The sequence below is a fragment of the Zea mays genome, chromosome 1, assembly GCF_902167145.1.
Source record: "Zea mays cultivar B73 chromosome 1, Zm-B73-REFERENCE-NAM-5.0, whole genome shotgun sequence".
Lineage (NCBI taxonomy): Eukaryota > Viridiplantae > Streptophyta > Magnoliopsida > Poales > Poaceae > Zea > Zea mays.
Genome location: NC_050096.1, coordinates 54,642,359 through 54,659,744, shown reverse-complemented (window position 1 = coordinate 54,659,744; position 17,386 = coordinate 54,642,359). Strand labels below are relative to the sequence as shown.

At 47.5% G+C, this 17,386-nt stretch overlaps 1 protein-coding gene across 1 annotated transcript; it reads right to left on the bottom strand.

The window, feature by feature from the left end:
- Window positions 1–250: 250 nt before the first annotated feature.
- On the bottom strand, window positions 251–6,570 carry LOC103644630 (probable beta-1,4-xylosyltransferase IRX10L). Its single transcript, XM_020541544.1, has 10 exons — window positions 6,283–6,570; window positions 5,713–5,786; window positions 5,447–5,619; window positions 4,972–5,072; window positions 4,304–4,415; window positions 3,365–3,399; window positions 2,755–2,904; window positions 1,522–1,626; window positions 893–1,134; window positions 251–779 (listed from the first exon to the last, which is right to left on the bottom strand). Exons 1-10 carry the CDS (start codon window positions 6,568–6,570, stop codon window positions 266–268), a joined length of 1,794 nt encoding a protein of 597 aa, XP_020397133.1. The 3' UTR covers window positions 251–265.
- Between the last annotated feature and the right edge of the window lie 10,816 nt (window positions 6,571–17,386).

The following is a 17,386-nucleotide window of genomic DNA, read 5'->3' as shown; positions in this document are numbered from 1 at the left end:
CGTTGCAACGCATGGGCACTCACCTAGTGAAGATATATGGTATAACAGCTACAGGGAAAGAAGAAAGAACATACCAAAATGTACATTTGGCTTGTGGTCAGCACTATACAAGTATACAACCATGGTAACTTAAAGGTGCATGTATGTATATCACCATGTTCTCATTCTTGCTTTTTTACAACCATGGTAACTTAAAGGTGCATGTATGTATATCACCATGTTCTCATTCTTGCTTTTTCCCAAAAAGGTTCTAGGCAGGCAGATGCTACCAAGGTTTCAGGTCGCCTGGCGGTCCGGCGGTCCATTTCAGGACCCTCTCCCCGGGCTTCAAGAAGACGCCGTCACCATGTAGGAGCTTGCGCGCGAGCCCATTTAGGATCTGGTGGAATGCATCTCCCGCCTGAGCAGGCTGGGGGAACAGCATGGCCTGTTTCATCGACGGGTTTGCAAGGAGACGTTGCTTCCTCAGTATAACATCTGTTGGGATGGACATCAGGATGCTGTCCAGCTTTGGGACATCCTCCTCGGCGACAAACACACCGATCTCCTCCCATGGGATGGCGTCTGCAAAGGGTAGGACAATGTCGTCGGCGATGATCACCGGGATGCAGCCGAAAACCACAGCTTCCACCAGCCTGGGGCTCCATGGAGCCCAGCCCAAGGGGCACAGGCAGAACACTGAACGCTGCATGTCTTCGTAGTAAGTTGGTGGGTGATCAGTCGAGATGTCGAAGAGCGGGTTGTTCTTGAAGTTCTCCCAGACTGATGCACAAGCACCTCTATAGAACATGCAGAATGATCAGAGATCAGACCAAGGACACAATGTTGTGATGAATGACTGGGGAAAAAGTGGAGGGAAGCTGCATCACTTGCAAATAGATATATGATTTACCTCGCATAGTAACCACCCTCAGGATCGTTGCTGGTGTCGTAGAACAGACCACGGAAGTACACGAAGATAGACCGAGGGGTGTCCACGGGGATAAGGTGAGCCTGCATTTTCTGGGGAGGTGCAAATGGTGGGATTGTGATGGACCCACCCTTCAGGCAGACATGGTTCTTCTGTCCAAAGGTCTGAACCAGTGTAGCACGCTGAAGCAAGGGAAGGATTCCCCGCCCGATTGCTTTCTCTTCCTGAAAATAATTTGAAGCGCTTGTGTTACAGAAATATCGAGATGTTGGAACAGCCAGTAATGTAAGGTGCCAACTGGAAAAGTTGTCATTATAACAGTACGACAACTAACAAATTTTCCAACCTGAGACATGTTTCTTCTACAAGAGACAAACAAACATGTGGGACCTAAGTATTTTAGTCATAGACTCATAGTAGTTCATTCATAGTGAAACAAGAATCTTGATGCCCACAATGCCCCATGTTCAGTGACGCAATTAGATACGTCCCAGTTGTTCCAAATACTGGTATTCAGTACTCATCTATTATTGATTAGCATCTAAACTTTATTAATGGAAGCATAGATAAATGCACGCTACAGCTACTTCATGTATCGGTGGTGTTTATACCTGATAATGGAAGCAAGCACCAAAGTCATGTGGCGTGACAAAGAAATGATTTGCACCCTCTGATCTGTTCCAGTAAGGCCAGTTCGTATATTGTGAAGACAATCGCTATGACCATAACTGAAACTCCCCAATGACCAGGGAAGTCGTTGATACGATGTTTAGGCACAAATATGTAGAAGACAACCATGGGTACAAGGAAAGGGAATATGGTGAGAAACAAGGATCTCACATCACTACATCAGGTCCAAATATGAACCAGCATTGCAAGAAAAAATCCTAAAAATAATACCAGCAAACTCAAATGGCGTTGCAATTGTGAAATAGATGTATAAAAAATAAAGCATCATGTAGCACATGGAGGACTTTGAGTATGAGAACATTTCATCCATTAGATTACAAACAAACACAAATACCCACTCAACACTTCATGTGTAAAATAAGATGTGGATTATGAAAATATAATGCAAGAAAGACACTGAAAGTATATTGTATAAAGCATAGAATTATAATGGACTAAAGAAGCACCAGAACATGTCATAGTGTAAATTAGGATTCTGTTCATAGGGAGGGTATGCTGACAGGCCCTATATAATGGTTTCTAGAAGCTAGCCAAGTAACTTCTCTAATTAATTGTAAACTTGAAGCCGATTTCTCTAACTCTATATATCCAGAAGCCAATGGATACTGACCACTGACAGGGAAGAAGTTGTACCTAAATACTAGAAAGAAATTCAAATTACAGATGCCCAATAAAAGAAGTCCCCTGTCACAGGCTCATAGCTTATTAAATAGAGGGTGAGATCAAGTATATACATCAGGTTATGACTCAACCTGCTAAAATTGCGCTCAAGGGCCAGTAGAAGAAAGATGATTCCATCTAGTAAGCTAAGTTTCATATAAAAAGTATCCTTCTATGAATAGGTGTCAAATCCCCAATGATGAATAAGAGGTATCTCTCAACTACCATAACTATGACTGAGTGTTCTGTATCTATTGCATATGGTTCTGGTAATAAGTCATATGCGCCTGTGGGAGTCAAAACACCGACAAAGCCAAGGAAAGGCATGCATAACAATGAGGCGTGATGCTATTGTCGAATTGAATTAACTGGGAGGTGAAAGGAACTGGTAGTAGATCTCTAGATTTGTTTATGCCAAGAACGGTTAGTAGATCTCATGATTAGATGTTGCACAGGAATAACATGTCAAAGAAATAAAGCACAAGTTAAAGCACCTTGGTGGTGGCGTCCTCGATCCCGATGTCCGGCAGCGGCAGCACAATGGCGGTGTCGGTCATGCCGGTGGCCAGCGGCACCGTCGAGTTGCTGTCGACAAACGGGTACCTCTCACTTCCGGACGAGGCCACCGCAGACGCGTCGCCCGGCTACAGAGGGAGCCGAATTGCGGCGCGACCTTTTGCCCCGGCACGTGTGCGTCGGCCTTAGCAGCCATGATTGACCACACGATGGTAAGCACCGTAGTATAAAAAGACTGAGATTGTGCACATTAGTATAGTTGTAAAAAAATAATAGTGGTAGTATAGTCGTAAAAAAGAATATCTAATAGTTAGTCTAAACACCATTCTTTTGTGTCTGCTAATAGTACCACTATCGAACTCTAGCTCAGCCTGCTTTTTTCTTTCGCTCGGACAAATAGGTTTGTAGAAAAGCAAATTTACTATCAACTGGACAAGGGAGCACTATTAGAACAATAAATAAACAAATTCAAGATGATGTAATACCAAGCTAAACATGAGCTAAATGTAATAGCAAGGTGTGAAATAAAATCGAAAACACAGGAGGAAGAATCAAACAGCCAAGCATCAAGAACTTTGTCCAATTTACCTGAAGGTGAGGCAGTTTGAGAACAGCTAAATAGTCTAGCAAAATTGGTTTGACATACTTGAATTGTACAAAACTAACATATTTAAACGCACCAAGAGAAGATGAACATATTTTAAAATTTGCTGAAGACTATAGTTTTAAATTTGTTGAAGACTCCAATCAATAAGCCCAAATGCCCAATGCATGACTATAGTTCTGAACAAGTCTGAACAAACACAGCTATTTTGCTATTAAGCTGATCAACAGAGGCTAAGTATTCTCGCCAATTTCTGTAGTCATCATTTTTATGGGGATATGTTTTGTCATCCATGGTTGGAGGAGCTTTGGCAGACAAATATGGCGGGAAGAAGGTGATGGCAGGTGATGCTGCACTCTGATCCTTGGCCACAATTCTCACTCCTTGGGCTGCCTCCCGCTCCACCCTCATGTTGCTTGTTGTACGTGCACTCTTTGGCCTTGCAGAAGGTATTGCGTTTCCGACAATGAGCACTTTCCTACCAAAGTGAGTAACAATTTTCGCTCATTGAATCTACTCATAATTGAGTTGTTTTTGGACAGCCTTGCTTAAGAAACATTAACCTCTAAAGCTTGAATGGACTAAGCAGAAAAGAACTTGAGAATGGCTGGTTGGAATCTAAATTAAATTTGTTTATTGTAGTCTAGGGCTCTAGACCCATTCTTTGAAGAGCACATACAAGCCTTCACCATCTCTTTACCATACTTTCTTGACTCTGCATACATTCTTCTATACTGATGTCAATTCTAGTTGCTACAAAGTATATAAAATGAAATAACTGCACCCCCCCTATTTGATGCCAATGTAATTGAACAAGATTTAAGTTTGTGATTTATCTAAAATCGAACATGAAACCGGTGGTTCCCAACAATGTCATGTACAATAGGCAAATACGGTACAGATGTGAACTCAATGAACATTACCTTTTGCTTTAATTGTGACCTTCTTCCCATTGATCTCGAGGGTTGAATCATCCACGACACGAATAGAACCTTTAAACGGGCCATGAGTGGAATCATACTTGAACATATAGGCCTGGAAAGGGGGAGATTATATAGAAAACACAAACAATACCAAACCTCATGCATAGAAATTGACAGTTGTTAAACCAACAGTGAAGTAAAAAATGTAATAGAACTAAAAAATCTGTTGGTTCCACATTAGCTGCATTGTTCCCGTGAACAATGTGCATTCACTTGACATACAGAATTTGGAAGCTTGTTGGAAGAATAGAAAACAATGTTTTTGTAAAGAAAAAGGAAAAAAAGAAAAACAACATGAAGGATCAGTATAGCAGTTATTTTGTAAAGCTACCGCATGCATATCATACTTAAGCAAGTGAAAGCACATGAAACATAACATAATGGGCTAACAGGAATTTTGGTTTGCATCACATTAAAGAGAATTATTTCAATTGAGCTAGTGTTGTAGTCAGGGCCGTAACTGTGTATCTCTGCTCAGGTAGAGCAGTTCCCAAATGATCAGAAGGAAAATGCAAACAAAAATCTTAATTAGCTCATTGTTGTCAAATGAAACGTCCAGAATCTGACATGTGAAATATGATAAGCAAAATAAGAATTAGCTTCCTTACCATGTACTTAGCATCAATGAAAGGGTCATTCACAGCCACAACTTCAATATCATCTCTACTGGTTGCAATTCGCAGGACCAACCTGCCAATCCGCCCAAACCCTACAGTAACAAGAAGTGGGGGAATAACAAATCAGAAATAGGATCTGATATAATTCACCTAGTCCATACTTGCATCCAACTGCAAAGTAACTCAGAAAGCAAAGAATGATTATATTTGCTAGATGTAGTTAGCTAGTGCAACAAATACTCAACCAGGAATAAATTGCCTTTGTAAAACCTTAAAACATGACATCTCAAGTAGTGTGATTGCAGCGCACAGTAGATATTGGTGAGAAAGGCCAGCCAAGCCTAAGACAAAACACATTGACCAGCAAAAGCCCAAGGTGGTCAACGGTCGATCTGTCTCATTCAGATCACAATACAACAGATTCCACGTCATTTTAGTTCCTACAACTGTACATAAAAGAACTCACCGTTGATGCCAATCTTTGTCTTATCCCCACTCGAATATTCTACAGAGAAATAAAGGAAGAAGAAAATTATAAATCCACCGCAGGCTGCACAGCTCACATGAAATGTTTGGTCGGGGAGCACGGCAGGGGGCGCCTGCGTGGCTATCACCCTCAGCGGCTCGAGGTTCCTTGCACTTCAATTCACAGTGAGTTAGACGGACAATAGCAATGCCTGAAACTACATTTACAAGGAGACAGTGACTACAGCGTTGAAAGCAAGCACTTACGCCGAAGAGGAGGCCCTGACGTAGGGGAAGGCACAGCCGAAGTGAGCGGAGCCAGTGCTCCTCATGCACGAGACCTACAAGTACAAGCATGACAGCCAAATCGCATCAGTGGGGGCACTGTAATGTGCTAGGAATCATAGGTCATTTCATCAGGGATGAGGATGAGGGCGTTGCAATCAACCAAGCAGAAAACTGATGCCCTTCCGAGGGGCACCTGGAACGAGCTCCGGACAAAACTCCGAGTTCCCAGAATTTTTGAAATAAAACAGAAATAGTACGGTGAGAAAACCTTGATTCCCTGAAGCCTGCAGTTTCGCACTCCAAACAAACAGCCGAAACGCGGGGGAGAACATGTCGGCCTAGCACACGGTCGAGCGCTCGACCGAACCGCTGCCACCAGACTTGGACCGGGGCCAAATCTAGGCACGGCAATGAATCCGTGAAAGGAACCCGCGACCCACCCACCCGCGCAAGCGAGCGAGCGAGCTGCTCCAGCGAATCGAAAACGATACGGAAGGCGAAAAAATACCCATCATGCACGCGGGAGACAGAGAGCACGTGGGTGTGTACCTTGACGGGGTCGGACGCGGCGATGCGGGATTCGGCGTCGATGGCGCGGAGAGCGCCGCCATGGGTGGGTGTGGGGAATGGGAGCGGGCGGGCGGGCCTGCGCGTACGGTGTGCTAGGGTTTGACTGACATCGCGAGGAGGGGGGCAGGAGCGAGGAGGTTTTGCCTTTCGGGCTCGGAGGCGAGCAGGCAGCGGAGGGCAGAAGGTGGTGACGCCGCGGAAGCGTTCAGCGTGTCTGCGTGTGATCGTTCCTCGAGCGGGCAGTGGGGGCTGCAGCAGGAACGCCATGCGTGGGAAGGGGATCGCGGGGGCTGCGGCAGGGAAGCGGATGCGGCAGGGACGAGTGCGGGAGGGACGCGGGATGCGGCAGGGGCGTTGGATGCGAGTTGGACGCTCTGGATGCGGCAAAACGTGCACCACGGTTGGCTGTGAACGCCTACAATAGGTACTTAATTAGTAGTAGAGATTCATCATTCAAACTCTTTAAACTAGATATAGTTTCATGGCAAGCAGATAACTCAGAAGATAGCATTTCATTCCTTTTAATCTCTAAAGCAAGAGATTTTTGCACACTAACAAATTTATCATGCTCCTCATATAAAATATCCTCTTGTTTTTCTAACAATCTATCCTTTTCATTTAGAGCATCAATTAATTCATTTATCTTTTCTACCTTATCTCTATCTAAACCTTTGAATAAGCTAGAGTAATCTACTTCATCATCACTAGAATCATCATCGCTAGAAGTAGTATACTTAGAGGTATCTCGAACGCTTACCTTCTTCTCCTTGGCCATGAGGCAAGTGTGGCGTTCGTTGGGGAAGAGAGAAGACTTGTTGAAGGCTGAGGCTGCCAGTCCTTCATCGTCGGAGTCGGATGAAGAGCAGTCCAAATCCCATTCTTTTCCAAGGTGTGCCTCGCCCTTCGCCTTCTTATAAACCTTCTTCTTCTCCCTCTTCCAATACTTTTCTTGTTCCTTGTCATTATCATTATCGGGGCATTGAGCTAAAAAATGACCAATCTTACTGCATTTGAAGCAGAAGCGCTTAACCTTTGCCTTATTCTTGGAGGGATATTCTTTGTGTCCTTTGAGCACGGTCTTGAAGCGCTTGATGATAAGCGCCATCTCATCTTCATTGAGTCCGGCAGACTCCACTTGAGCTACCTTGCTTGGTAGCGCCTCCTTGCTGCTTGTTGCTTTGAGAGCAACCGACTGCGGCTCATAGATGGATAGTGGACCGTTCAAGGCGTCATCCACGTATCGTGCCTCCTTTACCATCATGCGCCCGCTCACGAATTTTCCGAGTATCTCCTCGGGCGTCATCTTGGTGTACCTGGGGTTTTCACGAATGAGATTGACAAGATGGGGGTCAATTACCGTGAATGACCTTAGCATAAGTCGGACGACGTCGTGGTCCGTCCATCTTGTGTTTCCATAGCTTCTAATCTTGTTGATGAGGGTCTTGAGCCTGTTGTAGGTTTGTGTTGGCTCCTCTCCCGTGATCTTCGCAAATCTCCCCAATTTGCCTTCCACCAACTCTATTTTGGTGATCATGGTGGCGTCATTTCCCTCATGCGATACCTTGAGGGTGTCCCATATTTGCTTGGCGTTGTCCAAGCCACTCACCTTGTTGTATTCATCCCTGCACAAGGATGCCAGCAAAACAGTAGTAGCTTGTGCATTCTTATGAATTTGCTCATTTATGAAAACAGGATTGTCAGTACTATCAAAATGCATTCCGTTTTCAACAATCTCCCAAATACTAGGATGGAGGGAAAATAAGTGACTATGCATTTTGTGACTCCAAAAAGAGTAGTCTTCTCCATCAAAGTGTGGAGGTTTCCCAAGTGAAATTGATAGCAAATGAGCATTAGAATTAAATGGAATACAAGAATAATCAAATTAATAGTTTTGATTCACCGGTTTCTTCTTTGATGAGGAGTCATCATCGTCGTCGTGTGGTGAAGAAGATGAGGCATCACTGTCGTAGTAGATGATCTTCTTGATGCGCCTCTTCTTCTTCCCGTCCTTCTTCTTGTGACTCGAGCCAGAGTCAGTGGGCTTGTTGTCTCTTGGCTCGTTGAAGAGGGACTCCTTCTCCTTGTCGTTGACCACCATCCCCTTTCCCTTAGGATCCATCTCTTCGGGCGGTTAGTCCCTTAAGTGAAGAGAACGGCTCTGATACCAATTGAGAGCACCTAGAGGGGGGGTGAATAGGTGATCCTGTAAATTCAACACTAATAGCCACAAAACTTAGTTATGAAAGTTAGAACGGCTAAGTAGCTTGAAACGAGCTCTTGTGAACACAGACAATCAAAGAGAAAGCACACAAGAGACATGCGATTTTATCTCGTGGTTCGGCCAAGTAACACTTGCCTACTTCCACGTTGTGGCGTCCCAATGGATGAGGGTTGCACTCAACCCCTTTCAAGTGATCTGATGATCAACTTGAATACCACGGTTTTTCCTTAATGATTATTCCTGTTTGCGAGGAATCTCCATAAGATTGGAGTCTCTCGCCCTTACAACAAAGATCACAGTGAAAGCACGGAGTAAGGTTGGGATGAGCAACACACACAAGACACAAATCGCAGCACACCCACGCACACAAGAGAGGACTTGAGCTCAAATGACAACACAGGGAGTCCTCGACTCGAATAGAGCTCAAATCACTAACACAATGAAACAAATGCGCGAGAACGAAGTCTGGATGCCTTAAGATTGCTTAGTGAATGCTTGTGTAGCTCCTCCATGCGCCTAGGGTCCCTTTTATAGCCTCAAGGCAGCTAGGAGCCGTTGGAGGCCAACAAAGAAGGCCATCCTTGCCTTCTGTCGAGTGGCACACTGTAGCATCCCAAAAATTCAAATCCTGAAATTTTCTCAAACTCGCTCTAAATTCAAAATGAATTTCAAATTTCATTTCAAAATGTTTGTTTGCGAGTTGATATCAACAAATAAAATATAGCGGTCTATATTCTCTCCAAAATTCTCCTCAAAATATCCGACAAATATTTCCCCAGTGATCCCCCTCAAATTGTTTCCAAAAATACTGCCCAGATATTTCCCTAGTGATCCCCTTCAAGTTCTTTCCATAAATACTGCCCAAATATTCCATCGATATACCTCCAGATATTTTCCTCTTGAGAAATACCTTCAGAATCATTTTTCAAGTCCCTACAAATAGTTTCTTCATAACTTTCCTCATGCTCATACGTATACGTATGCCTCCGGTGTCATACGGTGAGCTCTACAAGCTAATTACACTCATATAAGACAAATCCATGTTAATCTCCCACTAATCCTCTCATCCTCCCACTAATCCCCTCATCCCTCCCCCTAATCCCCCCACCATGGCTATAAATAGAGGGGCAAGGGCCTCCTCTCATCCCACCCCAAGCCATTTCATGGCAACTCCCTCCCCCCCCCCCCCCACACCCACACGTCCACTCCCACTCCACCTTCCACACAAGCACACACTAGCACAAGGATCGTTCGATCGTTCTTCGATCGTTCGTCCCCCTGTTCTTAGTTTGTTCGTTCGTTCGTCCGATCGTTCGTCCGATCGTTCATGGTTCGTTCGTCCGTTCGTCCGATCGTTCGATCGTTCGTCCGTTCGTTCGTCCAAATAATCTTTTTCCTGCCGTTATGCTGCCGAAATTCCGATCGTTCGTTCGTCCGATCGTTTGATCGTTCGTCCGATCGTTCATGGTTCGTTCGTCCGTTCGTCCGATCGTTCGATCGTTCGTCCGTTCGTTCGTCCAAATAATCCTTTTCCTGCCGTTATGCTGCCAAAATTTCGATCGTTCGTTCGTTCGATCATTCGATCGTTCATCGTTCGTTCATAGTTCCTATTCATCGTTCATCGTTCGTTCATCATCACTATTTACCATCACTATTTACCGTCACTATTTACCGTTACTATTTACCGTTACTTTTTACCGTTACTTTTTACTGTTTACCGGTACTATTTACCGTTACTATTTACTGTTACTTTTTACTGTTTACCCTTACTTTTTACCGTTACTATTTACCGTTACTATTCACCGTTACTATTCATCGATCATCCGATTACCCCAAATTTCAACTACGCATCCATCATGCTGTCCAGTCCACCTAAGACCAGCCACACCCATATTCCAGTTATACAAACTCTGGTGACTGTGATTTTCATTCCAGTAGGGAACTTCCAATCTGGTCACCCATCCTAGGTTTCTCCAAGTTAAGCACGCTTAACTTGAGATTCCTTCGAACCAGGCTTCCAAACTCAGATTCCAATAATTCTCGTTTCTAAATTCTTATCAAACTATTCCCTATCCAACCATGTCATCCCTTAAGCATGGTTCATGTTCCAAAAAAATCCCAAAATACTCTCGTCCCATATTCTGCCTATAACTCTCCTGTTCATATTAAGTCAGACGATTCATTCGTCACTATTCTCACCAACAGTGAACTTCGCTGTGCTACACCACATACACCCAGCTATGAATACACCCAGCTACCCTCTCCCTCTCCACACACACGCAACACCCTCAGCCAAGGCAAACACCCCACTCACTCAGTTACTCCGCTCTGCTAGCTACACGCATAGTGTCGCTTCGTCTCCAGTCCACCCTCCTGGTAAGCACCTTCGCTCCACCACCAGCAGTATCTCAACACCACATGACACATATTCTACTCAAGACTCTACCCATCCATATATCACTATTCTGACCACTATACTAAATATTTGTTGGTATACTTGTTGGTTTGTATGTTTGCTTGTTCATGTTGCATAGTTATCAGAGCGTTTGTACTGTCTCGTGGAGGCCAGATCTACAAGTCTACGCCAGGAGCCAGAAGCCAGTTCCGCGAGCTCTTCTTCCCCCTTCGCCAAATAAGCACAGCAAGCTCACTGGATCCCTTTGATGCATAAATTACCTATGATTTTTCAACCACAACCCTCAGCCTGTTATTTTATGCATGATATGATTTTGAGACAAGTTATTATGGCCACCCAGCCGCTTGCCGCAATCAATCCCTGATATATTTGTTACAAATGATTTGAGGAAAGGTGTGAGTTTTCAAAAGAAAATGCTTTTCAAAATGTGTATGATGAAGGGTTTTCACCCTTATCACCTTGTGAGTGGGATAATCAGGGACTTCCTGGTTTAGGGGAGGGCCTAAGGTGATGGCTCAGCTGGTTTAGGCGTGAGCAGAAGGATTGTCCCCTCGTATAAGGACCGGTTTGTCATCTTTCACTACCTGTACTCATGACAAGTACAACCACTCGAGACTGTGTGGGCAGTCACTCAATCTGAACTCGTACGGTCCAACCCCAGGGTTATGAAGGCTGGGGAGCACCGGGAGGATAAGGAGGGGGAAAGTTTTGTCCGGTTTGGACATGGTGGTGGCCTGACTCCTTCCGGTATAACCATTAAGGTTAGGACGTGCGGGGAAAGAAAGAGATTCGGATTCGGGTCTCACTGATCATGAGATCGCAGAGCCGGACTAGTGGGTAAAGTGTACACCTCTGCGCAGAGTTTGAAAACCTATTCGAATAGTTTGTGTCCACATGAATGGACGAGTCTAGTATGGTATGACAATTAATGTTTTGTTTTCAAAAAGGGTGTGTTTGAGAAAAATGGTTTTTAAAAGGTTCGGTGGTTTAGCCGTGAGCTATGGTGGACGGGAAGTCCAGTAGCTGTTTTTGAAAAGGAAAACCAGTGGGAAACTGCTGAGATACCTGGATGGTTTAGTCCAGGGGATTTTGTTATAATACTGAAAAACTTCCTGCTCCTTTTGGAGAGGATGCGCTTTGCGAAAGTACAAAATGTTTTTCAAAACAACCCTGCATAAAATATTGCTGTTTCTGCAAAATATTCTGAGCTCCACATATTCCATGCATTATATCTGATTTCCCCATTCCGCGGGTGAAGGTGGGCTGCTGAGTACGTTTGTACTCACCCTTGCTTATTTATTTTTTTTTCAGAAAAAGGAGATCGGGTAAGAGTTATGACTGTTCCCAACCTTGCCTGTGGCTGTTGGACCGCTGATTTGCTTCGCTGCGTATATCAGGCTGCTTCAGCCCCACTCTGATGATATGTCCCGAGTTGTGGACCAACTCTTAAAGTTGATCACCACCTTTATAGGTTTATCTCGTTTAAGCAGATCTGGAATTATCTGATGTATAAATGTGTTTACTAGCCTCCTGGGACTAGTAATTGTATCACATTTGAGTCCCAGAGGATTGGGGACGCTTCACACACCGGACAGTCCGGTGCGCCACCGGACAGTCATTATAGACGGTCTGGTGCCGATCTCCTTCCTTTTCTAGCGCAGACGACCGTTGCAGCTCCGGGCCAGTTGGCACACCGGATAGTCCGGTGCCCCCTGCCGACCGTTGGCGCGGGCCACGCGTCGCCCGCGGATTGCGCGGCCGACCGTTGCGCTGCCGACCGTTGGCTCACCGGACAGTCCGGTGCACCACCGGACAGTCCGGTGAATTATAGCCGTACGCCGCCGATTTTTCCCGAGAGCGGTCTTTTCACCAGAGCCCAGCCTGCACCACCGGACACTGTCCGGTGCACCACCGGACAGTCCAATGTGCCAGACTGAGCTGGATTTCAGCTGCACACAGCCAGTCTTTTGCAATCATTTTCTTTTCTTCTTTTCTCTGTTTCTAACACTTAGATAACTTCATTAGTATTCAAAAACGAATGTACTAAGTCTAGAAACATACCTCATGCCTTGATTTGCACTTTTTCAATCTTTGGCACATTTAGAACTTAGAGAATATGTGTTGGGCACTTAATCACCAAAACATTATATAAATGGCCCAAAGACACATTTCTCTTTCACGAACTGACCGAGCTCCCCCTCGATCGTCGCCCGCTTGGTGATTTTTGTCACTTCATCCCCTTCGTGCGTGGTCTTGAGTACGTACCAAATCTCTTTGGCACTCTTTAACCCTTGCACCTTATTATACTCCTCTCGACTTAGAGAGGCGAGGAGTATAGTAGTGGCTTGGGAGTTGAAGTGCCGGATTTGGGCAACTTCGTCTGAATCATATCCTTCATCCCCTACGGATGGTACCTGCGCTCCAAATTCAATAATGTCCCAAATGCTAGCGTGGAGTGAGGTTAGATGATGCCTCATTTTATCACTCCACATACAATAATCTTCACCGTCAAAAACCGGTGGTTTGCCTAATGGGACGGAAAGTAAAGGAGTGCATTTATAAATGCGGGGATAGCGTAAGGGGATCTTACTAAACTTCTTGCGCTCATGGCACTTAGAAGTGATGGATGGCGCGTCGGAGTTGGAGGTGGATGGCGACGAAGAGTCGGTCTCGTAGTAGACCACTTTCTTCATTTTCTTCTTCTTGTCGCCACTCCGATGCGACTTGTGAGGAGGTGATTCCTCCTTTAGCTTGTTGTCGGACTCTCTTGATACCTTTAATGGTGGTGGTTGGGGGGTATTTATAGCCCCAACCACCAAAACAGTCGTTGGGGAGGGCTGCTGTCGATGGGCGCACCGGACAGTCCGATGCGCCACCGGACACTGTCCGGTGCGCCAGCCACGTCACCTAACCGTTAGGGTTCTGACGGTTTTGACCGTTGGAGCTCTGACAGCTTGGGCCACCGGACAGTCCGATGCCGCAACGGACAGTCATTGTTCACTGTCTGGTGTGCCTTCTGGCGATGCTCTAACTCTACGCGAACTGTTCGCGCACTGTTCAGTTGTCAGGCGACCGTTGGAGTCGACCGTTGCGCTTGGGAGTCGTTGCTCCGCTAGCACACCGGACAGTCCGGTGACCCACCGGACAGTCCGGTGAATTATAGCGGAGCGCGGCCTCAGAAACCCGAAGGTGATGAGTTTGAAGTCGATCCACCCTGGTGCACCGGACACTGTCCGGTGGCGGTGCGCTAGACCAGGGTTCACTTTGGTTTCTTTTGCTCATTTCTATTGAACCCTAACTTTAATCTTTTCATTGGTTTGTGTTGAACCTTGGCACCTGTAGAACATATAATCTAGAGCAAACTAGTTAGTCCGATTATTTGTGTTGGGCATTTCAACCACCAAAATTATTTAGGAAAAGGTTTGACCATATTTCCCTTTCAGTGTAGATAAAACAGATAGTGGTTCAGCTGGTCTGACAGGTAAAAGGCCGCTTGGGCGTGACTCTTCTAAATCTAAAAGAAAGAAGGCTGTTTCAACTACGTCTACGGAATGCTTAAGCCGTCTCCAAGAATTAACTAAAAACAACTTCAACGTATTATAGAAAAGTGAGAGAAGAAAGATATGCACATAGAACAAGACAAGGAACTTGAGAACAAGCGGTTGGACTTGGAGGCTAAAAAGTTAAGCATTCGTGAAAGAGAATTAGGTTACAAGAACTAAGTAAGACCGAAGAACAGTTGGCGAAGCTGGAATGTACGAGTGAAGACAAGGTTGACACTGAAGTATGTTGTATGATGAAGTAGCACAAAGAAAAAACAATTGTAGCAGTTCATTTTTAGCTTTCGCTAAAATGGCTGTGGTTTGACATGCAGTCCTTTGCTTTCCCTATCATGTTTGAAAACAATATTATAAGTTCATATGTGTTATTTGTTTTGTCAAACTTTATAAATATGTTGTATGGTGAGGTCAATTGAGACATGTTGGTACCATTTGTTGTTGTATCGTTAAGACTGCATATGATTTGAGTTGTATTTGCAAAGACATATGAATAATTGTTGCACGCTTATATTATATCCATGTAAGGGTAAATTGTTGTACCCTTAAATTAAATCTTTTATTCTTTACTTATGTCGTAGTTTCCTTATAAACAAGGGTGTAGAAGTGTCGGGGACCATAATTAGGGGTACCCTCAAGGCTCCTAATTCTCAGCTGGTAACCCCCATCAGCATAAAGCTGCAAAGGCCTGATGGGTGCGATTAAGTCAGGGATCGGTCCATACGAGGGACTCGATCACGCCTCGCCCGAGCCTGGCCTCGGACAAGGGCAGCCGACCCCGGAGGATCTCCGTCTCGCCCGAGGCCCCCCTCCAGCGGCGAACGTGTTCCCGGCTCGCCCGAGGCCCTGTCTTCGCCAAGAAGCAACCATGACCAAATCGCTGCACCGACCGACCAAGTCGCAGGAGCGTTTAATGCAAAGGTGGCCTGACACCTTTATCCTGACGCGCGACCCCCAGAGCCGAAGTGACCGCCGTCACTTCGCCGCTCCACTGACCGGCCTGGCAGAAAGACAGCGCCGCCTGCGCCGCTCCGACTGCGGTGCCACTTGACAGAGTGAGGCTGACAGGCAGTCAGGCCCGGCCACAGGCACCATAGGAAACTCTGCTCCGCCCGACCCAGGGCTTGGACTCGGGCTAGGCCCCGGAAGACGGTGAACTCCGCTCCGCCCGACCCAGGGCTCGGACTCGGGCTAGGCCCCGGAAGACGGCGAACTTCGCTCCGCCCGACCCAGGGCTCGGACTCGGGCTAGGCCCCGGAAGACGCGAACTCCGCTCCGCCCGACCCAGGGCTCGGACTTGGGCTCAGCCCCAGAAGACGACGAACTCCGCTCCGCCCAACCCCAGGGCTCGGACTACGCCCTGACCTCAGCCGACGGTCTCCGCCTCGCCCAACCCAGGGGCTCGGACTCGACCTCGGCCACGGAAGACAGACTCGACCTCGGCTTCGAAGGAGCTTCCACATCGCCCAACCCAGGGCGCAGGCCAGCCACGTCGACAGGAGGCGCCATCATCACCCTACCCCGAGCTGACTCGGGCCACGGGGGACAAGACCGGCGTCCCATCTGGCTCGCTCCGCCAGATAGGCAATGATGGCGCCCCGCATACTCTGTGACGACGGCGGCTCTCAGCCCCCTTACGGAAGCAAGAGGACGTCAGCAAGGACTCAACAGCTCCGACAGCTGTCCCTCCGCCAGGCTCCATCGCTCCTCCGACGGCCACGACATCACACCAGCTGGGTGCCAAAATCTCTCCGGCTGCCACAACGGCATGTACTTAGGGCGCTAGCTCTCCCCCGCTAGACACGTAGCACTCTACTACACCCCCCATTGTACACCTGGATCCTCTCCTTACGCCTATAAAAGGAAGGACCAGGGCCCTCTTAGAGAGGGTTGGCCGCGCGGGGACGAGGACGAGACACGCGCTCGCTTGAAGCCGCTCGCTCCCTCTCCCGCGTGGACGCTTGTAACCCCCTACTGCAAGCGCACCCGACCTGGGCGTGGGACGAACACGAAGGCCACGGGATTCCCACCTCTCTCACGTCGGTCTCCGGCCGCCTCGCTTTCCCCCCTTCGCGCTCGGCCTCGCGCTCGACCCATCTAGGCTGGGGCACGCGGCGACATTCACTCGTCGGCCTAGGGACCCCCCGGTCTCGAAACACCGACAGTTGGCGCGCTAGGTAGGGGCCTGCTGCGTGCTGACGAACAGCTTCCCATCAAGCTCCAGATGGGCAGCCTCCAGCAACCTCTCCAACCCGGGACGGTGCTCCGTTTCGGGAGTCTTGAGTTCATGTCCCTCGACGGCAGCTATGACATGATACTCCTTCCACCGCCGTGCGACAACGACAATGGCGGCCGACAGCCCGCCCGCCGGCGGCAGAATCGACGACGTGTTCCCCGCGTGGTGGAAGAACAACATTCGAGCTCACCCCGTCCTCTCCCCCGCCGACGGAGGAGGAGGCGGGCAACCAAGGCCAAGCAGGAGGCAGCGCCTCGTCGGCTGTCGAGCGAGTCGACGGCACCAGCACCCCAACGGGGGGCGCACCGGGCATCGACCCCGCGCTTGAGACGAAGACGAGCGCCGTCTCCCCGCAACGTGCCGATTCCGGGCAAACGGACGACGCCAGCGCGCTCGCGAAAGGCTTGCTGGACGTCACCCTTGTACCTGAGACAACGGTGCAGTCAGTCCCCGACGTGACCTCATCGCCGCCCGTCGACCAAAAGGTACCGACCGATTCCCATCCCACGTCTTTCGGATTCAGCCTCGACCCGCCTAGCGGCTTCGCTTTGGCGGGTGCTCTCGTAGAGGTGGATCCAAACCCTCTGGGGTTTCGTATGCGGTTACCTTGGGACCAGCTGACGGACGTCTCGACCTACGGGCCCTCTAGGTCC

What these genes read in the sequence shown, in the direction of transcription:
- LOC103644630 (XM_020541544.1), bottom strand. Translation starts at nt 6,570, where the DNA reads ATGGCGTTCCTGCTGCAGCCCCCACTGCCCGCTCGAGGAACGATCACA. An exon ending in CCGCGTCCGACCCCGTCAAG is followed by an intron (nt 5,787 to 6,282) that starts GTACACACCCAC and finishes TTGTACTTGTAG; the next exon opens with GTCTCGTGCATGAGGAGCAC. An exon ending in GACAAAGATTGGCATCAACG is followed by an intron (nt 5,073 to 5,446) that starts GTGAGTTCTTTT and finishes TTGTTACTGTAG; the next exon opens with GGTTTGGGCGGATTGGCAGG.